At 53.3% G+C, this 27,608-nt stretch overlaps 6 protein-coding genes across 6 annotated transcripts; 4 read left to right on the forward strand and 2 right to left on the reverse strand.

The window, feature by feature from the left end:
* Positions 1-1,193: 1,193 nt before the first annotated feature.
* Positions 1,194-2,558, reverse strand: GGS23DRAFT_592329 (cobW-domain-containing protein; the record flags this gene model as incomplete). The annotated part of the gene is made up of 4 exons (XM_051517863.1): positions 1,194-1,538; positions 1,597-2,098; positions 2,150-2,246; positions 2,303-2,558. The coding sequence occupies 4 exons, from the start codon at positions 2,556-2,558 to the stop codon at positions 1,194-1,196; spliced, it is 1,200 nt and encodes a 399-aa protein (XP_051377271.1).
* Positions 2,559-6,246: 3,688 nt separating this feature from the next.
* Positions 6,247-7,870, forward strand: GGS23DRAFT_592330 (Mob1/phocein; the record flags this gene model as incomplete). The annotated part of the gene is made up of 2 exons (XM_051517864.1): positions 6,247-6,462; positions 6,527-7,870. The coding sequence occupies 2 exons, from the start codon at positions 6,247-6,249 to the stop codon at positions 7,868-7,870; spliced, it is 1,560 nt and encodes a 519-aa protein (XP_051377272.1).
* Positions 7,871-7,906: 36 nt separating this feature from the next.
* On the forward strand, positions 7,907-8,428 carry GGS23DRAFT_592331 (uncharacterized protein; the record flags this gene model as incomplete). The annotated part of the gene is made up of 2 exons (XM_051517865.1): positions 7,907-7,927; positions 8,006-8,428. The coding sequence occupies 2 exons, from the start codon at positions 7,907-7,909 to the stop codon at positions 8,426-8,428; spliced, it is 444 nt and encodes a 147-aa protein (XP_051377273.1).
* Positions 8,429-9,408: 980 nt separating this feature from the next.
* GGS23DRAFT_37095 (uncharacterized protein) lies at positions 9,409-10,464 on the forward strand. The gene is made up of 2 exons (XM_051513348.1): positions 9,409-10,111; positions 10,169-10,464. Exons 1-2 carry the CDS (start codon positions 9,540-9,542, stop codon positions 10,371-10,373), a joined length of 777 nt encoding a protein of 258 aa, XP_051377274.1. The 5' UTR covers positions 9,409-9,539; the 3' UTR covers positions 10,374-10,464.
* Positions 10,454-13,310, reverse strand: GGS23DRAFT_37069 (uncharacterized protein). The gene is made up of 5 exons (XM_051513346.1): positions 12,807-13,310; positions 12,728-12,755; positions 11,881-12,632; positions 11,024-11,823; positions 10,454-10,826 (listed from the first exon to the last, which is right to left on the reverse strand). Exons 1-5 carry the CDS (start codon positions 13,110-13,112, stop codon positions 10,556-10,558), a joined length of 2,157 nt encoding a protein of 718 aa, XP_051377275.1. The 5' UTR covers positions 13,113-13,310; the 3' UTR covers positions 10,454-10,555.
* A 10,414-nt stretch (positions 13,311-23,724) lies between these two features.
* On the forward strand, positions 23,725-25,974 carry GGS23DRAFT_546222 (uncharacterized protein). The gene is made up of 3 exons (XM_051515015.1): positions 23,725-25,170; positions 25,229-25,340; positions 25,404-25,974. Exons 1-3 carry the CDS (start codon positions 24,271-24,273, stop codon positions 25,748-25,750), a joined length of 1,359 nt encoding a protein of 452 aa, XP_051377276.1. The 5' UTR covers positions 23,725-24,270; the 3' UTR covers positions 25,751-25,974.
* The last annotated feature ends 1,634 nt before the right edge of the window (positions 25,975-27,608 follow it).

Raw genomic sequence — 27,608 nt, forward strand, 5'->3', positions numbered from 1 at the left:
TTTCCTTTATTTTTCTTTGGCGCAGATCGCACCAGTTTATTTAGGTACTATTGCCCTACCTATATTCTCCGCAGTTGATATACCTAGGTATATTACGTACCTAGGTAGGCAGTAAGGTGCTAGTAAGATTAACGGATCGCAATACGTAGGTAAATTGTCCCCGCGAAAAGCCTAGGTAGACATAATACCTACCTGTATTAGTCGGAGTGTATAGGTAGGCATTTAGTTCGGCATCAATATCAACTAGGTACCACCTTCAGACACACGGCACAGGGTTGGGAACAAGTATCAAGCAGAGTCGAAATCTTCCTATTGCCAAAGAGGGGACTCGCCTGTAAACAACCGTACTCAAGTTGATGGGTTAGGGCATAGAGGCTTTTGGCTTAGCACCGTCGCGCAGCTGTCCAAGTTGTTGATTTCCCCTTCATGTGTAACGCGTATGAGTCGATAACCTAACCCGACAATTAACCCCCCTCAGGGAACTCCTAGTATGTTTCGCGCGGAAAGGCATCTACTCTAAATAAACGCCTTCGACACCTGGAAAAATTGGGATATTAGACAAATTGGAGTATACCTATGTGTCACGTAGGCATACCTCCCCAGTAGAGAGCTATCTTACTTACCTAAGCTTACCCCTATGGTTGACATAAATCCCGGACTATGTTTTCGAAGAGCACAATATCCTCCTCACGCGTCCTCAGCCCAGCATTCGGACTAGGTATACCTGCATTGGCGACGAGAAGGTGAGTAGGGACTGGAGGACAAATCTCCATTCGATACGTGTTCTGTACGAATTGTATCCTCATTAGCATGAATCTGCTGTAGGCCATTTCCCACCCTGATACCTCACGTGCTCAGTGGAGACCGAGCCGGCAGGTATATAGATAATGTCTGTCGGACGCGCGGTGTAATGGGTTCAAAACGGCGCGCGAGGGGGGGATTTTTAATTTATGCATATCTACGGAATTCCCGAGGTACTGCACCGAATCTAACACCTTCGGAGCCGACGCCGTCTCCGTCGAGGTTTAGCAGTTGTCAGTCATGTTACGAACGGCGGCTCAGGGCAACCAACCGAACCACCGACGTCATGGGAGCCGCTCCCGTTGGCATCTGTGGGCCGCCCTATATCCCATAAACCATCGTAGAGCTTCGGCAGTTTGAAGCCCACAGGCGTATCCCCATAGAACCTGGCTTTACCGGCCTCGGACTGCCTCTAGCAGACTCCGCTCAAAGTTGACCTCTTGAATACCCCTTCCGATGAGAACAACCTTTCCGGCTTGCGCCGTGCCGCCGTCTGGATCCGAGGGTGAGTCTAAGTCAAAAATCTCAAAAATCTCTCTGACACCTTGCACCATCTTCACATCGCCGTTGTCAAAGACTAGACGGGCTTTCAGGCGATGGATTTCAACGGGGCGGGTTGGACTGGTAGTTTCTCCTGGTACCTCGCTTTCCCACAGCACAGATCTTAGCCAGGCGTCGACGTGCTCGAGTTGTTGGGGTGCCAAGGGTGGCACATCAACGGCAACTGTGGAAATAGTCTTTGACATGGAGGTCAGCTCAAGCCCGCAGCTAGGAGAGGAGCGTGGTTGCACGGACAGGGTCAAGGTGACTATGCCCCTTCTTTACGGCATTCAGCGCATCATCGACTTGGTCGTATGCATGCAAATCCAGCAGGAACCCTTCCAACTGGGGTACGGCACTCTGCTTCGTCACGTGAATCTTCGCGAGACCGTTGATTGCCCGAATCCGCGCTTGGATATCTTCTAGTTCCGCCGCATCGACCAAGTCCGACTTATTGATCACGATAACATCCGCGTGAGAAATCTGGACGTGGGCGGTCGTCATGACGGGCCCGTGGCCGTCATGGTCTTCGTGGCCTTCTGCTTTCCCCGACGGGTCTTCCAAGCTCCGCAGGATGTTCTTCGCATCTACTAACGTGACGATGCCGTCTAGGTAGATGGTACTCCCCAACCCGTCATCAACCCAGAATAGGGGGGCTAGGTTACCCGGGTCCGCTAGTCCTGTGGTTTCCAAGAGGATGTAGTCAAATGCACCCTTTTTCTCCATCAGGGACTCGATTGCGTTTACTCCGGAATCCCTGGGCTGAGATTAGAACGTCTCCTCTGGGCGTAGCACGACGCAGTGGTACTTCACAGAGCAGCAAATGCAACCGTTGCCGACGTCGAGCCATTCTTCAACCTGTTCGCCACCTTTGTTGATAGTCAGGGACTTTTCGATATCGAGTGCTGCGGTGAAGTCAGTTTTGTGGCGTGGCGCTGTCTGTGGGAATTTCTGCACCGACAGTCGCCAAACTCGTTCATTATGACGGCGATCCTCTTTCCATGACGGGCAGTGAGGATGTAATTTAGAAGGGTGGTCTTCCCGGCCCCGAGGTAGCCTGCTTGCGAGGTTAGTGGCGGCGATAAACACGGCTCCCACTCGTGGTCTATTATCAGCTTGCCAGTGACGATGGTAATGGGTACCTTGACGAGCTTGTCGTCTTGCGAGCTCGTATCAGCCTCGACAAGGTCGGGGGGGAGGTCTTCGTCGAAATTCATGGTGGCGATCAGCTTTGTTCGAGGGTCGATGGATAGATCTACGCGATATGTTCCCGTCTTCCCGGGTTTGGGGACTAGTAGCGAAGACTCCTAGGGACGACTAGAGGTGAGAGGTGCAATGAATGGCATCACACAGGTCTGGTATGCAGATGTATGGGAGGTCCCTGTCCCTCCGATCCGCGTCATCGTACATCTAGCAGCAACTTCCTATGGGCATATTTATGTTGAGATAGGTCAGGTGCCTAGGTACCTAGGTACCTACTTGGAACCTTTATGCCCCGGCATTAGGGGGTGCTATGTACATAAGTAGGTACCTATGTATCTTTGTATCTTCTGTGGGGGAGCATCCCGGACCAATCAAAGCTATATCATTGGCTCGCATTTGCCCCACTAAGGTCTTGAGACCCTGGTTCGGTACCTAGATACTTAGGTACAACACGATCAGGTCGCCTGAGTTTGAGCACCTAGGTACTTATATACTTTCAGTACCTGTAGTAAAAATTATCAAAGCTTTATAAATAGCTTACATACCCTATAGATTGTAGCTAGGTACGTACCTTTATATTCATATAAAAATGCTATTATTAGTTTATAAATATATAAAATACGTCGAAGCACTCTGCGCTTCTTTAGGTTTTCGTACTGAAAACTTAGGACCTCTTCAAAGGCTAGGGAAAAAGAGGTAAGTAAGAATCGACGTTTGAACTGCGAAAAGGGATTGATTAGCAATCGACTCTTGATTAAACGAGGAGAAACTAACCTGGATTGAACGAGAAACTAACTTAGATTAATTTGTATATAAATAGGATTGAAATAGGTAGGAAATAGAATTGAACGCGTTAATAAGTAAATAGTGTAGTGGTGCGGTGGATCTAGGCCACGTAGCCTTTTCGATGTGTATTTATATGGGTCGCGTACTCATATTTTCATTAGTTAGACTTAGACCTGTAGATATTAGGACCTATAGCCATTTACTCGTTTCTTGCCATGCCTTTCTAGCCATCCTCCTCCTTTTGCCTTTCCAGTCCTTCCTTTCCTAGCTGCCGTTTTTAGCTGGCCGATTAACCGATTATAGCTGTTTATAGCTGTGATCTAGGTTCGATCGGTACTGGGCCAGTTGTTGGCAGTTGGGTAGTCCTTGTTTCGTGCCTCCGTTAGCGTGCCTACGCTGCTCCTGTTCAGTGGCGACTACCTAGTAGCTCGTCCTTACCTCAGCCTTAGGAGTGACCTTTTGCGACCGTTTTTGTAGTCATTAGGTTTAGGATACGACGATCAGGAGATTCCCTGTTTTTTAGTTGATCAGAGCCGTTTTTCGTGGCTTTCGGATTGAGCCTTTTTTAGGTGGCTGGATTAACGGGAAGGGCAGATAACCATGGCGACCATCAATAACTACGCCCTCCCATTAGCTTTTGATTAGCTTACCTAAAAGCTCGTTCGCCGATTAGTGGATCTATCCTATCCTCGTTTCTTAGTTATCTCTTTTGAGGGAGCTGTGCCCGTTTTACCTGGTTTTGCCTCCGTCGTTTTTCAACAGTGCCTAGATGGCAGTTTTTCTCTTAGTTGATCTGATACCGTTACCGCTACTACCCCCTTTTTATAACACGCGCTTGAAGGTAGTTAGTCCTTTCCGATCGGTCTATTTTAATTATAAGAGGCTTGCCGATAGCTCGATTGCCTTTGTTTTATCCCTGCTAGCTAGTTACGGCACCTGGGGAGGTTTCTCCTTGCCTCCCTAACCGATAGGTACTACGATGCCCTTATTTACTACACGAAGATTCCGACAGACCTTATACCCACGCTACAAGCCTAATCGGGAACGTACCGATCAGGATCAAGAGACCTATATAGACGATACCGCGATATACGAATTAAATAAGATATTAAACAAGAAAGCCTAGAAAAAACAGTCATAAGTCATAGTCGGAAACAGCCATGATAATGCCCGGAGACCCCTCTTATCGCCTTTACCGATATATAGTTGGTAGGAAGAGCCCAGAGAGCCCCTAGAACTACGTATAGGGGAGGGATCGAGGGTTAAGGGAAGCCCGGTAGATGCTGCCGGACGAATAATAGTCGAGAATAGCCAGAAACGAGTTACGGAAATAGTCAGGCATAAACAGGATATATTAGTTAGTTTATAGGATTAGGATTAGTTGAAAAGGATCGGTAATAGCCATGGACGAGAAGGACGGAGATTACGTTGCATCGTATGGGATTGTTTCTTTCGTTTCTTACGGGAGCTACGCTTGTTTTACCTGCCCGTTATAGTTCCTGTTTTCCGATTGATCCCTGTTATTTCTTAGTGGCCCTAATGGACCTGGCTCGCTCCCAGTTAATTAGGGTTAATTAGGAATAGGTTGATTAGGTTAGTTTATAGGTTATAGCTCCGCCAGCCTAGTTCTTATTATCAGATCTTTCCTATTTCCTATTAATCGTTGGTTAAACTGGCTTAGCTCCTAGTTAGTAGCGATTGAATAGGTTCGGGATTGATTAGGAATTAGGTTCAGGATTAGGTACGGTTGCAGTTACCTACCCCACTACCTACTTGTTGCTATTGCAATCGTTCCCAGTTGGCCTTATTTCCTAACTTATCCTATTAGCCTTTAATTAAACTGGCTAGCTTTTAGTTAATTAGGGTTAATCGGGATTAGGTTGATTAGGTTCAATAGGAACGAGAGCTACCGTACCTATTGTTATATAGGGAGTTTAATTACTCCTTACGGATTAATTAAACTGGGGAGGCTGTAGTAGTGCGGTGGATCTAGGCCACGTAGCCTTTTCGATGTATATTTATATGGGTCGCGCACTTATATTTTCATTAGTTAGACTTAGACCTGTAGATATCAGGACCTACAGCCATTCACTCGTTTCTTGCCATGCCTTTCTAGCCATCCTCGTCTTTGCCTTTCCAGTCCCCTTTCCCAGCTGCCGTTTTCAGCTGGCCGATCAACCGATTACAGCTGTTTACAGCTATAATCTTAGTTAATCGGCACTAGGCCAGTTGTTGGCAGTTGGGTAGCCCTTTTCGTGCCTCCGTCAGCGTGCCCACGCTGCTCCTGTTCAATAGATAGACGCGTATGCTGCGGTTTTATTAGATACATCCCTTTTAAATTAGCCATACGAACTTTTAACTAATTAAAACAGCATATACGAACTTTTAGCTAATAAAAATAAAGTATCCTCTAAATAACTCTGTATTTATATAGGTATTTACAGAGGTATTTAACCCCGTAATTAATTAGCATAATAAGGGGTTTAACGTATTATAACTATCTTCTGGATAGGATAATTATATTATTTTAAAAATTTCATAATCAGAAATTATATAAATATAATTTAATTTAAATTAATAATAAAATTTTTTTATATTTATAAATATTTACTTAAATATTATATTAAAATTATACTAAAAACAAATAACAAGATTAATATACTAATTCTAGCTATAATTATATCTACCCTCTCGTAATGGTAACCTTATTTGTTTACCGCCAACTATCTTACTTACCTGGGTAGTTACTGTGTCAACATCTCGATAACGCAAACATACGGTCGATGGACACCGGGATGGGAACCAATCCACCACAACCAACATTACACATAACGATTAGCAATAGAGCCACGACGTCGACCGCAGTTCCCACAGCAACTAACTTGCCTCCGAGGCCCCAGGAACCCCTACGCAGCCATGTCTCTAGCGCAGGGCTCGCCCCGACTACCGAGTCCACCACCTCCCGCCGAAATTCAGATCGGTCCTAAGTCGCCAGGGCTGGGAACCACCGCCAGCCGCCAAGCACAACAGATGGAGCAGATCACCGCCGACGCGAATTCGAAGAGGCGGATACATCCCGGCACCAAGTCCGAGGACATGGCTGCCGGGCCGCCGCTGGTCCCCCTAGGCGAGGTCCGTACATGATCTAGGCAGATGTCGTGCTGCCATTTCTTCCACTGACCGGGAACACTTGCAGCTCGACTCGGCCTTCCAGCTCCAGGAACACCTCGCGGCGCTGCACTACCATCACACCGAGTCCGAGACGACGCCCATAACCCGAGCGACTGCTCTCCAGCTAGCTACGCCCCCCCCGGGCGTCGACCGCACGCTATGGCTCTACGAACTCTGCCGCTTCCTGATCGCCCAGTGTAACAGACTGATAGTCGGCTTCCTCTTCGACACGCCGCCCTGCTCCTCGGCGACGTGTCCCGAGATGCGCGCCTCGGAGTGGCAGTTTTTGTGTGCCGTCCACGACCAGCCAAAGAGCTGCTGCGCTATCGACTACTGCTGCCACACTCTCGACTGGGCAGCAAATATAGTTACCAGTCACAAGATCTTCCCCAGCAGGTTTGTAGTACTGTCGGACGGCCACGACAAGAGTGCCGCGCTAAAGAACCTCGTCAACGTATTCCGCCGGCTCCATAGGATATTCGCGCACGCGTGGTTCCAGCATAGAGGCGTGTTCTGGTTGGTTGAGGCTCAGACGGGCCTATATGCGTTCTTCAAAACCGTCTGCGACATGTACGACCTTCTGCCGGCCGAGAACTACAAGCTCCCACCGGAGGCTGAGGGCCTCGAACCGGTGCTGCCCGAGAGGGAAGAGAAGAAATCCGTGGTGACCGCCATCGTCAAGCCGCTGTCGCAGCAGCAGCACGAGGGCGCCGAGTACGACGACGATCGGCACGGCCTACATTCCCGCCGGAGCAATACGGCCAGACACTCAAGCCGGCCGTCAACCGGCAGCGCCGTCACGACCGTCATCGAGGAGCGGGAAGACGATCAAACGAGCGTCGCCAACAGGCTCAACGCCATGCACATCTCGGCCCCCGAGACGGTCGAGGAGGAGTCCGAGGTCGAGGTGCCCGTCATCGTTGAGGGCGATTTCGGCGAGAATCCTCCTACAGCTCGGGTGGCAAGCGAGCCTCGAGCCGTCGAGCACGACGCCGGCGCGCCGCCCCAGGGCGTGAATGTAAATGCGCAGAGGGGCATACTCGTGGAGCTCGAGGCCCGCGATGAAGACGAAAAGGAGCCGCGCGAGGGCGGCCAAGATGCCGCCCCTCCGTTGGACTCGGAGTTGGACGTCGAGGGAAAGATCTTGGAGCCGGCCACGGCGGCGGCGGCGGAAACGCCGGTGGAGGGCGTCGCGGGAACCGAGCCGAGCGCGTCCGAGTCCGCGAAGCCCGCGGCGGAAGCCCGCGGAGAGGAAGTCGTGGGAGCGGAGAAGGCGGGAACGGCGGAGGTGGAGGCGGAGGCGGCGGAGCAGGCGGCTGCCGAGGAAGAAGACGGGTCGGGGCCGGAGAAGAAGGCGAGTACGGAATAGGGGTCCGTAGCCGGCCCGGAGCGGCTCGGGGAAGCCATGCTGACCGACCTGGCCGACGTGGACGCCATACCCGCGAGGGCCGGGTAGGGTCTTGAGCTGCTCTGGCGCCAATGGATCCACACTGACGCCGCGGAGGCGGAGGCGGACGAGGACTCGGATGAAGACGAGGACTCGGATGAGGACTCGGATGAGGATGAGAACGAAGACGATAAAGATAAGGAGAAGGATGAAGACGACGATAAAGACGATAATAAAGACGACGATAAATACGAGGACGAAGACTTGGGCGAAGACGAGGACTCGGACGAGGATGCGGACTCGGACGAGGATAGCTCGGACGAGGATGAGAACTCGGACGAGGATGAGGATAAAGACAACGATAAAGACGAGGAGGAGGATAAAGACGACGATAAAGACGATAATGAAGACGATGATGAATACGAGGATGAAGGCGAGGACTCGGACGAGGATGCGGACTCGGACGAGGATAGCTCGGACGAGGATGAGGACTCGGACGAGGATAAGGACTCAGACGAGGGCTCGGACGAGGAGGACTAGGACGAGTTCGAGCCGGACGCGGAGGTCCTCGTCGAAGGGCCCAGGCCTCGTAAACGGGCTAGGTTGTTTTAGGAGGTAAGAGATGAAGAAAGAAAGGAGTGAGCGAAAAAAAAAATTAGCGAGTAGTGTTTAGGTTAGGTTCTTCTCCCACCTCAGGATTCGGAGAGGGAGAGAGATGCCTGTGTATAGCGTAACGTCGATAACGCGCCTATGGATTACAGAAAAGGAGAAGTAGAGGTTACAGGAGAGCGAGCTGACGCATGAGGTTAGACTAGACTAGGCTAGGGTAGCAATTCGGCACGACGCCGCGAGCTCGTCGAGGAGCAGCGAGCGTCTCGCGTCGTGTTTCCGCAGCCAAGATCGCGCCCTCGACTTATTATTCGTAGCTACTTGGTCCTATCGTCGCTTCGCCGTGACGCCATATTTATCGTCTTAACCCCTCCCCCGTCTCCGGATGTCACATAGGGAGAGGATCCAGGCGAAAAGCGCATCGGAGCGCCCAATTTGATCTTGTCCCGTGTTTCTTGTGTTATTTTTATCTATCCCATTGCCATCTGTCCCGAGCACAACCTGCTCTGGCTACTACCCAACCGATAGAACTATGTTTGTTGCTCGCCCTATCCCCCGAGCATTACATTACGACACGCAATCTAGGCATACGGTCCATTGGATCTGGAACCTTTTCCAGAAGCACATCAAGCGCCTCTTCTCCTTCATCCTCTCCTTTTCTGTTCCGGATGACGCCATTTCCCATCCCGTAGCCTTCTTTCTTTCTTTCCCCCTCTCCTTACCCCTCATACCCTTCTCTCTCTTTCTCCCCCCCCTCGTCCCCTCTCCTCCACCCTCCATTTGCGCCTCCGACCCGTTGGTCCCGTCCCTGATCTACAGTACCGTACGTGCCGTGTATAAATGCAGCCAAAAATTTTTTTCCCAGTCAACTCTGACGGTCAGAGAGGGAATTATCATATCTGAACTCTCTCAAGTGTACATGTAGGTTATGTACCTACGCTTGTGCGTGCCATAGTTTGCGTGTGGAAGAAAGGACGCGTTGATCTTCACGACGAGGAGTGGTTGTTTCGAGTCTGTGACGTTTCGTGCTGACGCCACTCGTATGCCAACTCGGGGGTTGGTTTCCAGCGTACATATAATGCAGAGGCCCCTAAACTGCCGGTCCCGAACAGGACCACGACCAAGTGATCTCTTATCCGCAGTGCAGATCTGCCCACAGATGGGGTGCAGATGTGCGGAGACCTTGTCCTGCTACACCCGGGGTTTGTGTATCACCACGACGGCGTTGATGTGGAGAAGTAATTGGAGGTGCCGTGAATCCGGGCCCCTGCTTTGGGCGAAGTACGGGTGTTATGGGATGGTGACAGCGGCGCTTGCTGGTTCAGACCGAAGACTCCACGCTGCATCCATCTCGCACAATTCTCCAATCCGCCGTAATAATCGGGGGACTATGTCTTGGCCAAGCCCCAGGGCCTTGGATTCGTCGCCAGCCAGCCTATTCCCGACCGTCTGGCCTTTGGACCTGCGAGCGCGGGTAGCTGGTTCGTCCGATACGCTAGAAGGGGGGAGGAAGGGAGGAGAGCCGAAAGGGGGGCGGAAAATTAGACCACAGCATCCAACAAGAGCCGTGAGGCCCTCGTGCCATGGTACGGGTACAGGTAAGGGTTGCGCTTGGTATGGCCGTGCCGTAGGATCCCCAATTTTAGATATGTCCTGACGTTGTAATACCAGGCCGCATAGTCGGTCTCCTCACTTCTTACTGTCCCCCCGGCCCCGCAGTGCAGAGTTGCATCCCGGCTCGGCCACTATTCCGGGTCGGTTTTCGCCGCATCGAGACAACATCGTTTCACACCCTAGTCGCCCGCGACATCGCTGCACACCGAACCACCACATAGGCCGCCTATGTGGCAGCATTGGCTCTGGTTATTCGAACTAGTCGGTATCCGCGGGCAGAGCTGGATACTTGACAACCGATTGGGTTCACACTCGTTGCCAAAACAACGCGGGTCTGCTAGGAAGCCTCCCGGGTTGTGTCATCTTGCGCCGCAAAACTGACCGGTATTCGAGCCCTATACCCTCCCCCTCAAAAAACACAGTCTTGAGGCCTCTTTCCGCGCATTAAAATGAAGAAGAGCCGCTGATAGATCCACCGGGGGAAGACACCCCTTCGTATTCGTGGTCGAGACGCATCTTCGCAAAGATAGAACTGACCTCTCGGAGAGACTTCGTTTGTGGGGAACCGGGACTCCCATTGCGCTCTTCTGCGAAAGCACGAACGCTCCGTAATATAGGGCTTAGTCCCTCGTCGTTTGGTAACCACCATTGTATACAGGAGGGGTCGCGAAATATCTCTGCCATCCGAGTTCGCACGGTAAGCGGGAAGACGTACCTAATTATACGTGATACGGAAAGATTAGCCTCGTTGTTCCCAAGTTGTAGATCATACAATATTATATGAATCGTCCCTTGGGCCAGGTTTGAATCCACCAACGGCATCGCTGAGCACCTAGATGTACCCTTGCATATCATCTAGGCCCCAAATTAAACATAGGGAAGAAGGAAAAAAAAAGTTGGTTAGATGCTCACCCTAAAGATTCTAGTACCGCATATTTCCGTCTCAACCACATGTTGTATCTCGTATCTCGGGGGAGGAATAGTGCGGCTATAGCGAGACAAGCCTGGATCGGTATGAGAGCGCTGCTCGGCGCCGAGGGGAAGAATTCCACTGTTTCGAAGATTTCGCATATTGCAAACGCCAAGCCTCTCAATTCATCCGATGGCTTCTGCTGTAGTGCAAAAGCTTCCTGGCTCTTATGCATGACGAGGATCGAGTGCCACTCCGCCGTCAGAACCGTCATGGAGAATAATGGAAAATCGTACAGGTAACCGGGTTTGTAGGGGTCGACTATATCGTCCTCAGCCACCGGAGCTCTGTGCTTGAAGTCAGTTATAAGGTAGGTCTGATCGGTCAAGGCCGGGTCCAATTTGGCCCTCCATTCGTACAGCCGATGTGTGATGTAGCCATGCTCTGCGGCGAAATCGGCGCCCGACAGCTCGCCTCGGCCGCCTCTAGCATACAGTATCGACATGTCCCTAGAGATCAACCGCAGATCTGAGGCGTGGAGCTCAATCTTCATTTTTAGATTGCTCGGCTCCCTCACCAGACGATCCCGGCAGAATTGCACCGCTGCCGAGAACCACTCTCGCGGAAGGTTAGTTTCGAACCCTCCCATCATCCCCACGAACACGTCGAATCGAATGTACCAAGTCAAAATTATCCGAGTTGTGGCGGAGTTTAAAATCGTCTCTGGCGTAAATAGCCGGGTCAAGATATCGTACGCGGCCCTTTGGTGTCCCATGAGATTTACCCAATCGCCCAGGTACTCCTTTTTTATTTTGGTTAGCAACGGGTGTAATACAACTGGATGTGGAACCAAGTGTACCTCCATGGTTGCAAGCTGCAATATAGTTAATAGCGTCGCAACATTCTGGTTGTCCCGCCTCTGTAGGTAGCTGAGGAGTAGTGTAACGCTTCTGTTATAATATCGAAGGAAATCTCGAATTTCGCCGTTGGGGGTTTGAATCGTTCGGTGGTATGCCGAAAACCCTACTACTGCGTTCAAGAGCGCATCGTTTCCCCTTTGCACAGCCAAACTAGGCAGGATCGAGCCGAAGAAGTCGTCTGGATCGTTCGCCATTCCATAGTTGTAATGGGCGACGCGTTCACAATAGTAAGCTAAGTGATATTGTATATCGATCGGCAGATGGGACCAGTCCGGACGGGATATGCCAGACTCAAGCGGGGGGTCAGGGATTTGGAAAGATGTCGCAAAGCTAGCACTCGTGCTCGTTGAAACCGCTGGTGAGGCGCTTTTGGTACCTTCTAACGAAGGTGTCTCGGAGCTGTGGCGTGTTACGGCCTTCTGGATATTTGAGGACGAAGTCGTGCTAGTTCTCCGCAATCCCACCAAGGGGTGCGAGGACGGAGACGCCACCTCATTAGGTTCCTCTTCGTCAACAATGGGTTCAAGTTTGATGTTCCCATCCACTTCGTCGTCTAAATCATCCTGCGAAGAGCTTGGGCTTGGCTCTTGAGTTAATGACGCCGAGTCCTTCGATGAGCTTGGCCCGGCTGCTTGCCCCTTTGCGGAAGAGGGTTCGGGGTAAACACAGTCTCTCTTGCCCTTACGGCAGCCTGGGGCCATCAGCTTGAGTTTGTGGTGTCAATTTGAGGGAAAGGGAGTGCCGGAGAGGGGCGTAGAGGGGACAGATGATGACCGTTGCACCTACGTTCACAGATAGGATGGGTTTCGTCGCACTGATGTCGAGCTTAGTATCGCCTTATGGATCCGGGAGAACTGACACTTACTTTGACTCGTCTACTTCGGCAGGTATAACATCCCGACCGTGTTCGGCGATGTTTGACGTGATCCGTCCCGGGCGTGGATTTCTTGCGGTTTCGAATGTTCTGGGTTCTAGGGGCTTGGAACATTATGGGATTAGAAAAACCAGCAAAGAACCCTAGATTTTGGTATGGTGTAGGCAGAGGTGGGCCGATGCCCCCCATATGCGTGGAGGGCTGCTGAGGCGGATATTGGGCATCTTGGGGATTCGGGTTCGGCGACTCCCCCGTCCCCGCCATCGAGGGGATATACTGCTGATAGTAGTCGCTCATTGAGGGGGGTTTTTCGGCGAGTTAAGTGTTTAAGGCGGGAGATATTTGGGCACTAAAGTTCAAAACACCTCCGTGGGAAAGATACGCCGCGCCGCCTCAACACGGATCGGCTTTTAGAGGGGAGTGATCGTAAATGAATCGGAGCGATGTGTAGTTTCTTCTGGACTGGGGAAGGTAAAGCGAGAGAGAAAGCGAGAGAGAGGATGATCTCAAAAAAGGGTTGTGCTAGGGCAAAGAGGGTCTCGCCAACCAGACGCCCGGCCTCAACCTGTCTTTAGGATACTCAACCCAAGGGGGCCGATCGCGCAAAAGGAATTTAAGAATCAGAGGGGCCTTAATCTTAATAATTTGAGGTGGAAAGCGAATATTCGACCCAATATAATCATCGAGTAGGAAATGCTTTGGGCCAATGAGCTTATTCGACGTGACCTCTACACTTTATGGCGCTGCCTTTTCGTCCCTGGCACTTCGACTCGTCCGTCCTGGTCTTCCCCCAACATGAGAGGTTTTCATAGGGTAGGGGGGAAGGGAGGGAGACTTGTATGTAGATGATGGTCTGTAGGTGTAGTTAGCAGAGGAGAGGACGATTTACGCCTGGACGTTTTCCCGGAACCGCTGTCGTGCTTCGGCTTGACTGGCCTTCTTGTGCCGTTCACGGTAGTTACAACCAATCCAGGAGCTTGACAGCTATGGCTACCGTGACCGGGAAGCCTTGAAGATAAAATGGTTGTGGGTCTCTCGTACGTAGTAGTACACCTTGCAGGAGTTCCCCTAGCGTTGCTGAGCCCGTACCTATGAGGAGCAGGGCCTTGAAGATCTGCTGACGGGATGATAGCTATAGCGGGGCTTCTTTATGCAGCGGATAACCAAGAAGGCGAGGGCAAGGTGCCGTAGAATAGGAGCCGGTCTTGGGTTTCGGCGCGTTGCTCCTTCGGGGGTTGGTGGGCTGGAAACACCACAATTTAGAATTGCGCTGAGGTTGGAGCCTAGGAAAATCAACGTCGAATGCTAGCGAGCAATCAACCGTCCGTCAATGCTGATGGAATCCAATGCGAACCAAGCCCGTTTTCCTCGCTGCTCTCAGGCCCGCCCCTGTTGGCGAGAGTCTAAGGGGCGTTGGATGGACCGGATTGTCAACAGTACTAGATCTTCAACGTCAAAGCATGGGAGCTTCTGCTAATAGTGCCGGGGAGTTCCATCTATGCCAGCAAGCGTGCGGATATCAAGGGACGGATGGACGACAGAGAAGCAACGGAGCGTCGGTCAATTCGGAAGTATTTTAGGATCGAGATTTTGAGAGGGTCGATGGCTTTAGGGGTATCCGCGTTTTCTCCGCTGGATGAGCGTGTAAGATTGTGTGCGTCAAGGATACGGTCCGACCCTGTCTGCCCGGTTCACCCAGGAGAGTTCTCATCGAGGACCAGATGATGATGACTTCTACATAGTACGTAGTACGTACTCGAGGTGTTATGTATTCAGGAGCCGCCTTGATCCTAGGTTTTACTGGGTTGGAGGAATTTGCCGTCTGCGAAGAGACAACGATCTAATGAAGGCGTGGGTAAATCGAATAACCTTAGCCCAGTAGCCCCCCCGGTATGTAGAGGCCGATGTGAAGTACGTACACCCAGTACGCAATAAGAGTTGTTCCGCCTGAGGATATCCGGCTGGCGCTAGAACAGGGGGGATGGACCCTGGACGAGGAAGAGGTAACTACTGGGTGGGCAGAGGTCGGGATATCAGGGAGATGGACCGATGACACGCAGCCATCTGATATTGCCCTTGCTTCCTGCCAAGCGGATTCGGCGTCGTAGTAGTTGTATTTCCACGACGGCGACGGAGGATGCTTCGACTTGTCGTTATCTACGGCGGCAAGGCCAACCCGCAGGGAGAGGAACTAGTATATGCAGTGAGCGAAGGAGGTTGAGGATGCTGTCAAACAGCCGTTTTACAAAGAGATGGGACAAGACCACGGTAGGCCAGGCCCAGGGTTCTTCATCCAGTCATGGGGTTGCCCAGCGAGAAGGGCAGCGGGGAACTGGGGCACACGCACCGGGGAGGAGGGAGGACTGCACAAGATCCTACCACGCGAATTTGACTGACCAACGACGGCTGGCAGGAGGTATTCGATCTGTTGATCTCACACGCGCCAGACGGAAAAGAGAGCCTGAGGCCTGAGTGCTTCAGCTGCCAACACTCTGCGCATCCAGACAACACACACGCTCGCTCACACACTGACACTCGCACCCTCACACTCGCACTCTCACACACACCACCTCGACGCGCCACCACAAGTAGCACTACAAGTAGCTGATTGTAACAAATACGAAGATCTCGCCACCGAACTGACTAAAGAGTCCTAGTGTGGTGCGGGTAGCGTCCCCAACGCGACCAGGCTCCCGATGTTTAAATCATCTGGGGGCTAGCTAGAAGACCGAGCGCGGCGGTACGGTGTTGAACGTCTACTATCGACCGGCGGAGTCCCTCAAGCATTTTTAGAATGGGGGCCTTCAAGGGAGGGGGGGGGAGGAGCGTGTACGTTGCTCGGGGGCTTGTCGAGTCAATGGTCGGAAATCTGGTGATGTCGTAGGCCCGGTCCTTTTAGCCCGTGAGAGCCCTTATTTTAGCTTGTGGCTGTCGATGCTGGGTACGTACGTACACACACACATGGTATGTAGGTAGATGTATGTACGTATGTATCGAGCTGCAGAACAGAACGGTGCTGGAATGAGCCTTTTTAGGATGGAACCGCTGTGGGAAGCCATCGGTTTCTCCTGATTGGACTTACCAGCGACAAGGGGTCCCTCTTTAGAGAACCCCTAAGATCCCCGGGGACTGGGCGAGGGAGGGTGCCCACGTCCGCACCCCGGCACAAGCCAGAGAAGCCAGAATACATATTTCAAATGTAATATGCATTACAGCAGGGCCGGCATAGGCAGCCCACTTCGTGGAAGCACAAGGGGGAGAAAAAACGGTGAGGCTCGTAGACTGTGCATTCGCAGAATGCAAGCTGATTGACGGATCGATCGACCCCCCCTAAGGGGTCGACTCCGTAGTATTGGTAGACTATCTGTGACGACTCTGACGCATGGGGACGGGGAAGTTTGGCCTGGTATGTATGTACGCATGTACGTATGCCAGATAAGCAGGAGAACAGCTCCTGTCTCTTTTTCGAGGAGGCTGGGGAGCCCGACCCGGATGCCAGACATCTCAAGCTTCATCGAAACCGCGTCCGCAGACGGGAACGAACATCTCGCGCGGGAATTGCCACGGCGTATGGGGAATACCACCACTTGATAACTATCCTCCTTTGCCCTCCGCCCTCGCAGTTGATCGGGATCGACAGGGACCGGATTGCGCGGCCCAGCTCGCAGACCGCGGTTTGATCGAGGGGGGCCTGGCGAGGACGCAATGATTGTCTCGACTAGCATCGTCTCTCCCTCCTTCACTCTGTTTTCCTTCTCTCGGACGGGGACTGCCGTGACCTGCCCCAAGTTCTACGTACACAGCACCGACAGAAGAAGGGGACGTCGCAGGACTTGTTCGGAATGATCCTCTCGCAACGGGTGAGAGGGTTCAAATTTGCAATATCTGGTTCGCGGTCTGTGTGGACCGTCCCATCGTTGCATCCGTCATCTGAACTTTTTTTTTTGACCCGGACTCCCGGCATAGCAGGCAGAGGGAGAGGGCCTTTGTGCGACAAGGATGGCATTACCATCTGGTAGGTAGTATCATTTCTGGCATCAGGGATCCAAGGTGTGCGGCCCCGGTATTCTCTTAGCGGTGACTCTCCACGACCCAGGTTCCGGATACAGAGAGCACACACATACACGTATAGTTACGTACACATGCGTCATGTTCGGACCTCACAACCGCAACCGCGGCGGAAAATGAGCTTGAGCGCCGAGCACTCGATGGGCACGCTTTGCCGTCCTTATTGCTGTCGCGGCGCCGTGCGAAGAAGCGAAATGCCCAGAGGAAGAGGGACCAGAGGATGAGAGAGAGAGAGAGAGAGAGTGAGTGAGTGAGTGAGTGTGAGTAAGTGAGAGGGAGAAGACAGTCTGTAGGGCTAACAACTGCTCTGCTTCAACTGCTCGATCTGGCTTGACGGCGTCCCCTAGCCACATAGGCTAAGAGGAGGTAGGTACCTGCTAACCCCTGCCCTATTGTACATTGCAAAATTGGGTGATAGGTGCATATGCAGGATGGGGTGAAGCAGGTACGTACATACCTTACATGTGTACACACATGTATACCTAGGTACCCAGGCAGGTCAGTGTGTGTAGGAGGTACCCTAGAGCTAGGTAGGTATGCACCTGTAGGTACCTTGCTCCTCTTATAGGACTTCCGTGGAGTCCAGCGGAACCCGTATTTCCATTGACGGATGGCTCGCGTTGTCCCGTTAGCTGGGACTACATGCTTACATATACATACCTACCTATATACAACACATTAAGGCACTATGAGGGACGTACTGCCGACCTAGCGCACCACCCAATGCGGGCACTCCCTGCACGTACATGTGGTGGCCATATGTCGAGGCCCATCACATACTTGCATAGGTACCTCACGTAGGCCTGTACATAGGAACCTTAGGAGGTCAAGGTGGGGAGCTAAGAGACCCAGCAACCCTTCCGCCCCTTGCCAAATCACACACAGCACGTACATTACATATTGCCGTTCTACTTGTACATACAACGTAGTATGTAGTATGTATGTAGGTAGGTAGGTAGAGGTAGGTAGGTAGGTAGGTAGGTACCTTGGGTAGGCAGGTATGGACATATATGGAAGTTAGTTTGGTACTATGTGGACCCAGATGCTACTACAGTTACCGGCATGGATTCGTACTGTCCACCGGACCTTTGATAAGTTGCCCGCCTCCGATTCTGGAAAGCTCGTAACGCAAGTGGAGAGCATCGAGGGTTACAGGTAACTTTCTTGTAATACCTACCTAGGTACCTGTGTAGAGGAGGTATATATATATGTATATATATATAGTATATAACGTGACAGCAGCGCATGCATACTGGTTGGTATGACTGGGGGATGAGCAACGGGTTGAATCGTGTAGATATATGGCGTCTACAGGTGCCTATACGTAGGTAGGTAGGTAATCTTGAATGGTGGCCCCCCGTCGCCCCTACTTTATAAGCCAAGTCGTGTGTCCCCGTCCTGGTTCTTATGTTCATCCTTCCCGCCCCCGTGGACTCTCTACGGGAGAAGCAGCCTACGTTTACCTGCGAAGATGAAGACCCAACCCGAGGTTCCCTATAGTACATCGTCCACGGCCTGCCTGCCTGCCTGCCTGCCTTGGCCTAGGCATTACGTTAAGCACAGAGGTACCTAACATACATACGGGTAGAACATGTAGGCATCGAGACATCCTAGGAGGCAACTCCGCCCAACCCCCGTCACTTGGGAGCATTAACCAGTCTGCAGAAGTGCCTTACGGGGCCCTGCGCGTTTCCTAGTTCCCTTTAGTGCTATAGTGTGGGCTCTATAGCTACGTATTCATTGCATGGCGGTCCACGAATTGTTCACCCCAACAAGGTCCGTCTTGCCAGCCTAATCACTCTATAGTGTCCGATTTATGACCGGGAACTGTAATAAGCCTCATCTTAGCAGCAACAAGCTCCCACATTTCACGGTTTGAGGCTCCCGAAGAGTTCTCCACCGGTCGAGCACCAACACGGGCGGAGGGCCTGCTAGCGTATCGTATACCTTCCTACCTGTGTACAGACCGGCCATCCATGCAATGTGGTTAGTACGCGGTACACTCCTCGTCGTATGGAGCGCCTTGTTACCAACACCAAGGGGGGTTCGTGGAGACCGCCCTACTCCTCGCGGTTGGGTTTGATGATATAGGCCGGCTTATTGTCACCTGCGTCTCCGCCGCGTTTGGATTACCATACTACGAGTGCCCTATAGCGCGAATCACCTAGGATTAGCTTCTGGTTGACCCTCTCGACACCAGTGACCGGGAAAACCATGTCGCGAATCTGCAAGCCCCCCCAATTCGACAATTCGTTCACGAAGAAAGAAAGAGGCGGGGAGGGGGGGGGGGAGGGGGAGAGGGGGAGAGGAAACGAAGTAACCTTCCTGTATCGGATCACCTGGTCACATCCCGCAGCATGCACAGTACTAATAGGATCTTGGATCGGTGTGGATGGGCGAACGAACAAACGAACGAACGGATGGGTGGACGGGCGGGTAGATAGAACCGCCGCGACAAGGAATAGGGACAATGGCGCGCCGGCGAGGCCATATCGTCACGGAGAAACTAGGTATGCCCAAGCATGGTGTAGTGGTATCGTATTCCAGAAGACGTCGGCCTATGGTTGTCGCAAGCGTAAGCCTCCATGCGATGGACTTGTTCTCCGGCACCGATGGCGATGCGGTAAGGCTACCTAGGAGCCCAGGAACCCAGGAAATACATTGGCACGTTGTGGCGGCTTGTGAAATGCGAAATATGCATCATGCCGGCCGAGTTGGGGGGGGGGGCACCACGATCCCTGTTCTAATTAGCACGGCCGCAGCCACGGCGGCCGGATGACGATATTAAACATCATAGGGGGGGATTGCAAGGGACGGATGGGGCTAACTCATCGACGCATTCACACCTTTCATCGGGATGCCCCAGGCTAGGCGGCTCTCGACCGAGAAAGCGAATTTCCCGAGCACATGGGACCATCTGCGAACAAGAATAATTAGAGCGCCATCGCGATATTGCGGTTGTTCATGCGGCGGAGCTCGACGGCGTCGATGGAAATTAGCACGGCAGAGCTCCAAAGCTACGGACGAATCGGTATGGCTGAATGCGGTCTCATGCACGAACGGATGGCCATATACGGGAGAGGGCACACACGCGTACTACCTGGTATGGCGGTACATTAGGTAGCAGGTACCTACCTACCTCCAGGTACCTCCGATGCCTCCTCCTCACCCAATCCATTACCTAAACGGGTAGTATTACATATACCTACCTACCTTCCTAAGTAATATGTGCCTCCTCACGTAGGTACCTAGGTGGGAGGTAGGTAAGTACGCACATGATGCTTGTGCCTAAAATTACATCGTTACCTACATCAGTAGGTACACGAGGTACACGAGTCACGTACCTTCTTGGGTGACATACCACTCATTCTCATTCTCCGAGGCTACCTCCTACCTACCTAGGTACCTACCTATCCATCTGCCTCTATTCCTTGTGATATTCACGAGCCTGTGTGCCTCCCTATATGCCCCTGGGGCCTCTTATGTAGTCCCGGATATGCTAGGCAGGCAGGGCGGTTGCGCAGGAGACAAATACCGATTCATGCTACCTACCGCTTCTGTGTACCACGTAATACCTAGGTACCTACCTGTCGGCCGGCCAGGTAGCAGTCCTTCCTACTAAGCCGTCTGCGCACACAATTCAAGGCGGCCGATATAGAATCAAGCAGGTTATATGTCGTAGGTTGGCGGGGAGGGATCCCCCAGGTATGCGAGTAGACAGGTGCCTATCTAAGTAGGTATATAACTGACATATAGGCAACACACATATCTATGCGTGGCAATATGCCGCAAACTAATTTCATTTTATACGACAGAGACTATACTAACCCAGGCACACCCACCTCCGCCGAGCTCTTAATGAGGATCATATACATGTCTAAGGCAGGTTATATAGGAGGAACTTAGGCACGCCTACGTGCCTTCGTGCCTACGTGCCTACGCACATGCTAGGACCTACCACCCTAGTCACGTTAGGTAGCTTGCCCGTGCCTAAGGTATAGGTAGGCAGGCAGGCAGGCAGGCAGGTAGGTAGGTAGGTAGGTAGGTAGGCATATCTTAGCACACAATATGTAGGTTGAGCTTATGTCCCTCCCTCGGAGGAGCCAGCTGCTAGGTAACCTAAGCTACCTAGACCTACTTAGAGGCACCCGCCTAAGCTGCCAGCTGCTCTTAGGTGCCTTACTTGCAGGTAGGTACTAATACCTTAGGCAGAGGTAGGTAGGTGGGTGCAGGTCGTAACGTGCGGGCCGCCGGAACGGGATTCGTATCGTAGTCGTTCCCCGGGACGCAAGTGATACCTCTTGGATGTCATTAACCTGCCCAGGGTACCTCTAGTCAAGGCCCCAAGGTAGGGAGAACACCATATGCAGTAGGGATGCGGACCTCCAGGTAGGCATCGCGCTGACACCCCTAGTTACCGAGCTATGCATGCGTGCCAACACAGGCTGAAATGGGCGTCTGATACAGGCATGCAGGGGGCCAGGCAGGGTAGGCCAGAAGAGGTGCGTACGTGGTGCTCCCATACCAGGTGCTTTTGTCGACATTGGATGTGCGGCGGCTTCGACGATAGGGGCTAATACGTAGGTCGGTAAGTAGCTAGCTAGGTAGCTGGCTAGGTAGCTGGCTAGGCACGTACATGCCTACCTACCTACCTACCTACCTACCGGCTTCCCTCTGTGCCCAGTATTTTCAGATCTACCGAGATCTGCATAGGCATAAATTGGATAGGCCTCTACAACGCACGCCTCCTGTAGAGAGAGTCCTGCACATCCTGCTCGCACCGTATGTGTGACTCTCAGCTGGTGCCTGACAAGTCGCTGTGACGAGAGGACGCTTCCGTTGGGCAAGGATATGCTACTAGCCAGAAGCCATGCTACGCGGCTTTCCCGTTCAAGTAGGATACAGATGTATGAACCTTGACTCGAGACAGGTATATGACAGATGACAGGAGACAGTATTTGTACACACCTGCCTACCGACCTACATGGAACTCCGGGCAGAGATGGGGGAGTAGGGGAGGGGCAGGGAGAGGGGAGAGGGGGGGGGGAGGATTAGGGACACACATAGGAGAGAGGGGCCAAGGGGGGTTGTTGGGTTGTTGTTGATAAGCTCTACATAACCTCCCAGCCATACACACAGGCTGACGGTAACGTTTTCCGAAGCCCCATCTCAAGTCTAGATACGTTGGGCCGGCAGGTATTCTAGGTAGCTTGCCTCTTCTCTTCCTCCACGTACAGTACATCCCTTCTCTCAAGTGATAAGGGAAACGCGGAGAATACCGGCCATCGCTCGCAGAGTCCTAGGCCTCCACCAGACAGCCCCAGCACTACTGTGGACTGCTGGGTTGTTTTCTGGTTATCACTTACATATACGTACATATACGTGTACGTATGCACACGAGAAGCCCGACCCCGGCAGCAAAGCCTACCGAGAATGGCCGGCTGCATCCCCTATCGTTGAGGCTTGGGTATGCCATCACGAATTCCCATCGTCCTCGGCCGTTTGTAGTAAGCTCGTGCGGAGGCACTCCCGCGCTAACGCGTCCTTGGCAGAAGCGACGAGAGAGGTGCGCCGCGCGCCGCGCTCTCGAGCGAGGGGAGAGGAGCCTGGCGTGCGGACTGGCGCCATTATGAGGCCAGTTCTGCATGTGGGCGCTAAAGGGCGCGTCGGGCTCCTCACCAGCGGCACCTCGATATCCCAGTCCGTCACCCGGCTTCCTCCCAATCCGTTCTGGTCGCTGTAATCGGAGTCACCAGCACTGGCGGTGAGCGTCTCCTGGCCGCCAGCCTCCAGCCTCGTACGGAGCCGGGAATTCTATACCAGGTCTCATCATTGCTCACGCCTTTCTACTATCCGCTGGGCAAGGTGCCTGGTACCTTGCATAAGCTGGGTGAATTCTATCCCGATATCTCCGGACCCAGGGGTTAGTTACCAGTGGCAGACCGTTGTTCCGTTTGAGTATAGCACCCGATAGCTCGACCCCGGAAATCCCGTCACTCCGATCTCACTATTTGGCTATTCCCGGGATGCCTTGCAGGAGCACCTCTCCGCCCGCCACGCTTCTGTCTCGATGCCTAACGCCGAAACGCACGGCGCCCTACACTTCGTCGGGTTCCATCGCCAGCGGCGGCAGCGGCATACCTTGGGGGTCTTCCTTCAACGGAGAGGGCCATGCGCCGCCTGGCAGGCTCACCCTGAGGGCCAGGGCAGCTTGGGATTGGTCCTGATGGCTGTTCGGGTTTTATGACGAACTTGCTATGTTGATACCGGCCTCCCTATCGATAATTCCAGAAGTTTTACTCAGCCGATACGTCACCTTGATGATAGTTGGGGTGTCACCGGTGCTACCTTCACACCACCGCATAAGCACGACGGCCTCCTCGTCGCCCGTCGGGGATATGTCATAGGTTCGTTTGCTGCAATTCTCGTTAAAATCCTGGGCTGGTACCGGCAATATCGCTCGGAGGCTGTCCCTAAAGAACTCGGGATTCCGTCGAGCAGAGGTCCTCGCCGCTCGCCTCCCTCGCCTCCATCCGCCCTGAAGGGTGATGATTTGTCACATCCCGACCACGGACTGCTACGCCATCCAGTTACGACATCCAGTGTGTTTCGTCATTGCCACCACACGCCGTGTCGGGTCGTTGCGGTACGCGCCACAGCAACTGGCGATTGAGGAAACGATACTCCTGCATATCCATCAGCATGGAGGATCAAGATCTCGTTAGGTTACCTATATATCTTTGGGTACTTTGGTTAGCTGCTTGGTGAGAACCCCCCCTCCTCCTCCTCCTCCTCCCTTCGCCCCCTTTCTCCCCATCCGAGAATGGATCAGTACGCACGCACGTAGGTACTACCTGCGTAGTAGGAATAGTTGTAGATAGGCAATAATTTCGCAACAAGGCAATTAGCAGTAGCAAGGAACAAACCCACCTGCTAGGGACTGGCGGTATTGAAACCGGCCTCCCTGTATACGCCCCGCCCTCGACGACCCGAGTAACTTCTGCTGACTAAGCCGACACGCTTACGGCTTGTGGGTCACGTGTTGTGACAGCATGTGCTGCTAGTTACTATTTCGGCCCGTTTTTAGATATTCAATCTGTTTCAAAGGATTGCCGCGATATCGCTGCGCCCGCGCTGCTCTCTCAACGGTCCCAATTCTCTCCTTCTCAACCTCCCTTTCCTTATTTCTGTCGACACGGAGAATCCGGGCACGCTGCATTCTCGTTCGCCGTGGCCGTATTCCTCTTATTTCCTTTGTATACCACTCGCGTGTGTACCCATTTGTGCGGAATCCCGAGGATATATGCTTCTTGCCGGCCAAGGAGCACCATAGACGCGACATACTTGTCCAATTAACCCGGTCATCAATCTAAACACGTCGCACACCATGGATCAATCCCTGTCTAGCAATCCCTATACGCTCAAGAATCTCAACCTGGACTTCAGTGCCGTCTTCTTGCTGTCTATGACTATTCTCGCCTTCTTGATTCCGGTAGTTCTGATTCTCCCCCCCGTCGGACTTCAGAAGAGCGATGCGCTGCTGCAGACGCACACGAAGGCTGGAGTGGAGGGCTCCAAGAGCAATCTGAAGAGTCAATTCTCCGCCGAACACGCCCCGCGGGCCGGCGAACCGCCCAAGGTCCAAAGCTTGGCCATCTACCCCGTCAAGTCGTGCAAAGGCATCGAGCTGAAGAGGAGTAGGTTCCTGCCCTCGGGACTCCAATATGATCGCCTCTTCACGTTTGCTCAGCTCAAGAGCCCTTTCCCCGTCGCCATAGATGCGACGCACGCGGCAAAGTCGGAGCACAAGTGGGAGTTCATCACGCAGCGCCAGTTCTCCAAACTGGCAAACGTCACCGTCGACCTCTGGCTGCCAGATGAGATGAAGCTGCGGAAGCAGTCGATGAAGTCCACCGAGGCATTTTTAATCATACGTTTCCCATGGAAAAGCGATGGCTGGCGCGGTATCTACTCCGTCATCGAAGCGAAGCTTGCTCGGGGGCGCGCCGCCGAACCCGAGATAGAGGTCCTAATACCGGTGGACTTCCCGTCCGAGGCCGACATCAAGGAAAGGGGCTATACCTTTGACCAAGTCCGAATTTGGAGGGACACCGTCACGGCCCTCAACATGCAAAACGAGGTTCCCGACGAGCTGCGACGATATCTAGGCGTCAGCAACAAACTGAGCCTCTTCAGGATCGACCCGGACGCGCTGCGAGAGGTTCACCGATGCGCCCCAAGCGGAGAAGAAGCCGGCTACCAACCTGTGACGGGGTTTCAGGATGCTGTGGGTCACCCGCGGGCTCTCGACCGCCGGCGTGTTATACTAACGGCGCCAAACACAGTATCCCCTCCATCTGATGAACCTGAGTAGCGTACAGCAGTTCAGTTCAGAAGTGCCCAAGGACGATGACCTCAAAGAGCTCAACGTGCTAAGATTCCGGCCGAACATCATCAGTGAGTTGCACCAGACTAAAAAGCGTGCCTTTTTTAAGCACCACATCTCACGCGTATCTACAGTTTCGGGCGCCGCAGCCTACGAGGAAGAGACGTGGAAACAGATTCGGCTCAAGCCGGGGAGCTCGGGCTTATACAACGACGCCGTGTTCCACGTGTCGTGCAGAACCGTCAGATGCAAGCTACCCAACGTCGATCCGAACAACGGGTTCCGCCACGCGAAAGAGCCGGACAGGTCCCTGAGGGCGAAGCGGGCCGTCGACGAAGGCGCCCCGCTCAACGGCTGCCTAGGCATGCAGCTCACACCGCTGTTCGACTCTAGTCTGGGTGAGGACCGCACCGGCTGGATCGCCGTCGGTATGACCATAGAAGTCGAGAAAACGGGTGAGCATCTGTACATTAAGCAGTAGGGCGAGGCTGCTACGTTTTGTACTTTGCGCGCCCCCTCCCCCCCTTTTTTATTATTAATATTCAGGATGCAAAGGTAGAGAGGAAATAGGAAATAAGGGATGGAAGGAGAGTGTGCGCGACGAGAGTCGCGCTGTAAGTTTGTGTACAGTAGAGATACGCTCCTCCCTATGTAAGAGTAGAGCAGAAGCCATAGGTAGCAAGACAAGATAATGTACTACTGTATGGGCGAAGTATTCATGCTCTCTGATTAGAGGATGAGCCATCTTGAGACGATGAGTTGATCTCAAGACCATCCGTTTCCCTTCAAGCCTAGCATAGCGGGCCACTGCGCTATCAACCAAAACTGGCCAGAAACGAGTAGCTATCTCCTAATCCGCTTGCCGTTACCGGAGACATACACATACAAAAACACAGATTTATGCGTAGACAGTTCGTGCGCGCAAGGCCACGGAGCCGTGCCGTGCCTGTGCCGATTCATTCCTCATGTATTCCCTTCCGCGCCAGCTCAATCATAAGACGTGGAATAGAACGAGCACTGCTCTACAGTGGGTGTCGGGGGTCGTGTCATGGTCATCAAACCGGGCCTGCCTATCTATCCCCTCTTCGTTTTCCGCCCAGGGCCGGCCAGCCACCGCATATCCGATAATATCGCCCCCCTCCCCCCTTTTTCTGCCCGTGCCGAGAGGAGGCGGGCGGGGGAAAAGGTGTCCGGCCCGAGCCGTCTCGGAAAGAGGAGAAGGAGGAGGAGGAGGAGGGGACAAGACGAAGAAAAGCTAGAGACGCAGACGCGCAGCGCGCACGCGGGCACGCGGGACCGATGCGCGCGCGTGTATGCTTGCTTCACTTGAAGTCGGCGGCGGTCAGGGCCTGGACCATGCTGGTGCCCTCGCTGAAGCGGGTGCGGAAGATGCGGTTCGCGTTCTGGAACATGCCGTCCTTGAGGGAGACGACGATGAACTGCGACCCCTTGAAGCGCGTCTTGATCAGCCGCCCGATGTTCTGCGTGTGCGACAGGTCCAGCGCCGCGTCCACCTCGTCCAGGATGTACATCGGCGCCGGCTTGAACTGCAGCAGCGCCATGATGAGCGACAGCGCCACGAGCGATCTGTCGTTGGGGGGGGATCTGCCGTCAGCCTCGGAACGAGAATCTTTCGTGCGCAATCGCAGCGGAGGGGGGAGAGGAGGAGGTGCAAGAGGAGAAGAGAGAAAAAAAAAAGGGGGGGGGGGGGGGGGGTAGAGGGAAAATTGGGCTCTTACCGTTGACCGCCGCTCAGCTCCGTCAGGCTCTGCTTCCACACCTTGCCGAGGCAGACCTTGACCTCGAGGCCCTCGTTGATCGTCTTGCCCTCGGGCGGGTCCAGCTTGGCGAAGCTGCCGCCGGGCAGCAGCTCCGAGAAGATCTGGCCGAAGTCGCCGTTGACCTTCTCCCACGTCTGCAGGAGGGCCTTCTTCTTGTAGTCGTCGAGGCTGACGATGGTCTCCTCGATCTTGCGCTTGTCGCGGATCACCGTCTTCATCATGTGCTTCAGCGACACCTCCTTCTTCTCGACGCTGTCGATCATGTTCATCACCTTCGGGTTGATCTTCTTCTTCATGCCCTGGAACCGGTCCGTCAGCGTCTTCAGCGTCGCCTTGCACTCCGCGATGTTCTGCCCCTTGAAGTCGTACGGCGTCCCCGCCCGCCCGAAGCTCTCCTTCTCCTCCGCGATCCACTCGTGCTCCCGCTCCATGCTCGCCACGCTCTGCACCGCGTGCTGCTGCTCCTTGTGGAACTTTTCTACCTGGTGGCCCAGCTTCTGCTTCTCGAGGCCCTCCTCGGTGATTCGCGCGTTCTTCGACCGGATCGCCTCCTCGAGC

Source organism: Durotheca rogersii, assembly GCF_024521655.1.
Source record: "Durotheca rogersii strain YMJ 92031201 chromosome Unknown GGS23scaffold_1, whole genome shotgun sequence".
Lineage (NCBI taxonomy): Eukaryota > Fungi > Ascomycota > Sordariomycetes > Xylariales > Xylariaceae > Durotheca > Durotheca rogersii.